This window comes from Nestor notabilis, unplaced genomic scaffold, assembly GCF_000696875.1.
Source record: "Nestor notabilis isolate BGI_N333 unplaced genomic scaffold, ASM69687v1 scaffold5370, whole genome shotgun sequence".
NCBI lineage: Eukaryota > Metazoa > Chordata > Aves > Psittaciformes > Psittacidae > Nestor > Nestor notabilis.
This window is the reverse complement of record NW_009910530.1, coordinates 1-4,748: the sequence shown is the minus strand read 5'-3', so window position 1 is coordinate 4,748 and position 4,748 is coordinate 1. Positions and strand designations below refer to the sequence as shown.

The window sequence follows — 4,748 nt, the reverse complement described above, 5'->3', positions numbered from 1 at the left end:
GAGGGAAAGATGAAGGGGGTTGTCTGGGCATCGTGAGGGTTGGGGGCAGAGATGGGAGGGCCTCTGGCTCTGTTGGGGGACCCCAGTTCCCCCTGGAATGTCCCTGTGCCCCATAGGTATGTGGGGCTGTGGTGGGGGCCCCCCATGTCCCACAGGTCTGCAGGGCAGTGGTGAGCCCCCCGTCCCGTGCCCCACAGGGGTGAGGGGTCTGGTGCGGGGCAGCCCCCCATAGCTCCAGGGTGCCTGCCCCATAGAAGAGGCCGGAGCCCTGGCGTGTGAGTTGGGGCTGTTTGAGCCCATCCTGCCTCCTGCTTGGTCTGGGTTTTAAGCATCAATGTGTGAGTGCTGGCAGGGAACACTGGGAACAGCCAGAGTGACCCAGGAAGCCGGGAATGAGCACAAGCTACAGCCAGCCGTTGATCCCTGTCCCTTAATAAACACTCAGCAGAGCCTACGTGCATGTAAGAGCAGCTAATCCAGCGTTAGATGGGCTGCCCTCGCTGGTGCCAGCAGGACACTGGGGCTGGGAGACTTTTCCTTTACCACAAGTGCCAGCTCTGTGTCATACTTGCTCCTTTGAACATAAAAACACTGCCCTGGAATCCCAGGGGTGGTTCCAGGGAGGGTTTAACTGGGAGTCAGCATGGCTTGAGGTGGCCCCTGAGTCACCTTCCTCTTCTCACTCACCTGAGCAGAGCGAGGTATTAACGCGGGGCTGGTGTTTCTCGACAAAGCCATCAGTGCTGGTGAAGCCTTCATTAGGACGTGGCTGTCATTAAGGTTGTATCAAGCACTAATGTGTTTACATGCAGAGTTCAGGGAGTTGTTTCCTTGTGTGTGAGCCAGAGGAAAACTGAGGGGGGGAAAAAGGGAAAACAGAGCTTTGAAACTCCTGAAGTTTCCATCAGTTGTTCGAGGGGTCCCCCCCAGCGCTCCGGTTTCTCTTTGAAGCCTGTTTCTTTTGCCTTTGCTTGGCTGCTGTGGTGATGTAAAGCCATAAAGGGCTGGGGTTTAGTTTACACTAACACAGTAAATGATGAAGAATTCATATTTGATAGTTTTGAGGGGCAGATTTGTCCCCACGTTCTTTCCTTTCAGCCCCTCGAATGAAGCAGATGTAGCAGCGTTCGTGTTCTGGTCAGCGCTAACTAAGCTGTTGTTCACTGAACCCATAGTTTGTTTTGGATGTGTTTGGAACAGGACCTGCTCTTCCCCCCGGGGCACAGAGCCTGCGGAATGGATTGTGGCACCGAAACCAGCAGGATGCTCCTAGAAATCACGGGATTTAGAACAAAAGTGCTGGCTTGTGTTAAAGGCAGAACTTGTGCTGCTGTGGGACCGCAGCATCTGGGACCTGACAAAGCCCAACATCTCCTAGTAAACCCTTTCCCTGGTGTCTTGTAACTTCAGGTCTGGACATTTATCTAACTGTAGTGTGGTGCTTGAGCGTTCATTTCCCTCCGGAGTGTTTCTCTGGAGCGCGTTCCTACATTCATCTCCTGCAGTTAACGCTCATTAGTTTTGAATGTTCTCTCAAGCAAATGGCCTTTTCCTCTTCTCCTTCACTGCTTCCAGTTCACCTTCAAAGGACTGCAGTGCAAATGTGATGCATGCTCTGTTTGCTTCCATTATTTTCCCTGTACCAGCCGGGGAGGAGTTTTCCAGGCGAGCTTTCCCTATCAGTTCTGTGGCGTCGGGAAGGCTGTGGCTCCAGCAATAGGCAAGAGTTGGTGTGAGGTGCTGATAACTTTCTTTGCCAGCCCTAATGCGGTTTGAAAGTCTTTGAGTGGTAATTGAGGACGTAGCAGCACACAGATGGTGTTTCTGCAGTTTAGGATACCCTGAGCACTTCATATGCTCAATGTACCCGAGGTTGTGTTGCACAAAGGGATAAGGTTCTGTCTTGTAAGGAATGTCCTTCCTGGCGTGCTCCAGTCACGAGCAGGAGGGGAGTGGAAATCCCCAGACAGTCTGCAAGGCTTGGCTTGGCTCTCCTTTGTGTTGATTAGGGGTTTCTGAGCTTGAAGGGCATTAAGATAGCAACTGGAAAGGAGCTGGAATGAAAGGTATGAGGGCGTGGGACGCTCTCTGGTACCAGTGTCAGGCTCTCAGAGGCTTCTTCTTCCCGCACCCACTTCAAAGTACATTTGGGGAAGTCAGATGAAAGGGCAGAAGAAAGCTGAGCTGAAATGCAGGAATTCCATGTTGTCTGTCTCTTTAACCCTTCCTGATCTGGTTTCAGAACAGTTTTTACTGATAACTTTATGCCAAGACATGTTTTCCTTGGTCACCATGTGACCGTGGCATTGTTGTAGGATTAAAGGCTTTTCTTCTTTTGTCCTTACACTGTAGGCTCACTTGATTTTTAAACCACAAACACGCTCTGTTGTTCCAAGTGAGCCCTGCCTCCAGAACTGGGTTGTAAAAGAAATCTCCTTCTTGCTGCAGGTGGTACAAGCTTCGCTCCAAACCAGGGAAAAAGGAGAAGGAGAGAGGGGAGATCGAAGTGGATATCCAGTTCATGAGGAGCAACATGACAGCCAGCATGTTTGATCTGTCCATGAAGGACAAGCCTCGCTCTCCCTTTGGCAAGCTCAAAGACAAGCTCAAGGGGAAGAGGAGCAGTGGCCTCTCCGACACGGCCTCGGCGATCATTCCCAGTACATCTCACTCCCCTGCTGACAGCGAGGATGAGGCAGTTGAGAAGGAAAAGAAGAAATCCAAGCTCAAAACGCTGTTTTCCAAGCCTGGCCTGCAGAAGACCTCCCTCTCCCAGTCCATGTCAGTCCTACCAACACAGCAGCCCGTCACCCAGAGGGTTCGGCTTCGGCCCAGTGACTTCCAGTCGCAATGGGATGACGAGGAGTCCGAGACCTCTCCAACCTCTGAAAGTGAGTACAGCACTGGTGGAGCACAAAGCCTTTCTCCCAAGGTTTTGTTGCACTTTTAGGCACACTTTTTAGGGTACTAGTGAAGCTCTTCTCAGTGAATGAATCCATAGAAGGTCACTTCTGGCCATGGTGGCAGGTTTGTTTGCACACAGGATGTTGACACTCGCAGCTAAGCTTGCCTTGGGCTAGCATAGAAACTGTGGGGCTGCACGAGCAATACCTGCACGTGTTGGTGGAGCAGCTTCACAGTAAGTGATCAGGTTTTAGGGCATTGAATGGTGTGATCTGGGCTGCTGAGGGGGCTGCTGAGGGGACCTAGGAGGGTTGACAGTGGCTGGTATAGTCACACTTGTGATGTTTCTGTTGCTGCAAGTGTGAGTAGACCTCGTAGTTGATGACTGTGAAGCACTGAGGTTGTCAGTAGTGAGTGTCAGAGCAAGGGGGGTTCTTGCATCTTGAATTTCTCCCTGTTCCTGCTTTTTTCCAGAGTCCTTTGGAAATGCCCTGGAAGAGAAGTCCTCTCCTTCTCCTGTATTTAAGTCTCGCAAAACAGCAATTCTGGACAGCAGGCAACTAACCCAGGTGACCACGACCCACCCCAAGAAGGAAGGGCTCTCTTTATTCAGTGGCCTTAAATCCAAAAGCGATCCCGTCTCCAAGTCCAGTCTGTGTATCAATGGCAGTCACGTTTATATGGAAGAGAGCAGCATGAAGGACAACACTCCAGCCTCTTCCCCCTCTCCTCACAACTTCAGGAGGAAGCAGCTCTTTGCTTCAGAAGAGAACCTGTCTTCCAGACCTACTAAAGGACCTGAAGAGATGGGAAGAACATCTCCCAGTCATGCTTCCTCTGGGCCAACGTCCTTGGAGACCTTTAAGTCTATGACTTTGCCATCATACAGACTGCTTAGCAGTGAAGAATACCTGGAAACCAGTGTTCCCCCAAGTGTTGAGGTTATTAAAGAGACCAAAAAAACAGAGCACAAAAAGTCTGCCTTGCTCTCTCTGGTCACTGGGAAGAAGGAAGTGGTGAAGACTGGGGATGCTGAGAATATTCCTGACAGGACCCTGCAGGATGAGGAAAACACAATTCCAGAAGAGGAGAGTGAACAAGAGGCCAAATGTCTTGAACCTCCAGCAGATTCGGGCGGAGGGAATCCTGCGGAAGACGGTCACCATGCAGAAGACATCTCTGCAAACAAGCAGCCTCTCAACCCTTTTGAGGAAGAACAGAAACCTGAGAAAGCTGCTGCCCCATCCAAGACCAAAGCTGTGAAGCCCAGGTCAGTCCTTTCTGCTTCAGAGACCACAGGAATAGCAGTGGGTCGTGGTGGCAGCAGGCTTTAGCTGGGCTGCTTCCTGCCCCAGAGCAGTGCCTCTTGGCCTGGCATCCTGCATGCAGCAGAAGCGGGTTGCTCTGCAGGGTCCTTGATGGTTTGAAGGTGGCCATTGGGTGCTTTGATAACAAATAGTAACTGGAGTTCTTCCTCAGTATGAAAAAGAGATGGATATAGGGAGTTTCCTTGTAAGTGATGCTGAAATAGTGGTTCTCTGAGTGCAGGCATCTTTGTAGGGGTGATTTTTCTTGCTGGATCTCTTGCCAAACCTAACTTCTCTCTGAGCTGTGCCACTTGGAACGGACCCAGGGTCTGAAACACCAGTTCTAACATCTCCACTCTCCTGGTTTTTTGGCTGTGGTCTTCCAAAGTATTAACCTTGGAGCCCTGCTGCTTCTGGCATTGCTGACAGCAACGTGAAGGGCATTTGTGTGGAGTAGTACACAAGGCTTTTTTGGAAATTCTGCTCCTTTATCCTTCATATATATATATAAATCATGTGTGTTGGTGTTTTTATATA

At 50.7% G+C, this 4,748-nt stretch overlaps 1 protein-coding gene across 1 annotated transcript; it reads left to right on the top strand.

The window, feature by feature from the left end:
- Window positions 1-2,448: 2,448 nt before the first annotated feature.
- RAB11FIP1 (RAB11 family interacting protein 1 (class I)) lies at window positions 2,449-4,174 on the top strand (the record flags this gene model as incomplete). The annotated part of the gene is made up of 2 exons (XM_010010432.1): window positions 2,449-2,891; window positions 3,379-4,174. Coding segments are annotated over 2 exons (1,239 nt in total), but the record flags the coding sequence as incomplete, so codon positions are not given.
- Window positions 4,175-4,748: the final 574 nt, after the last annotated feature.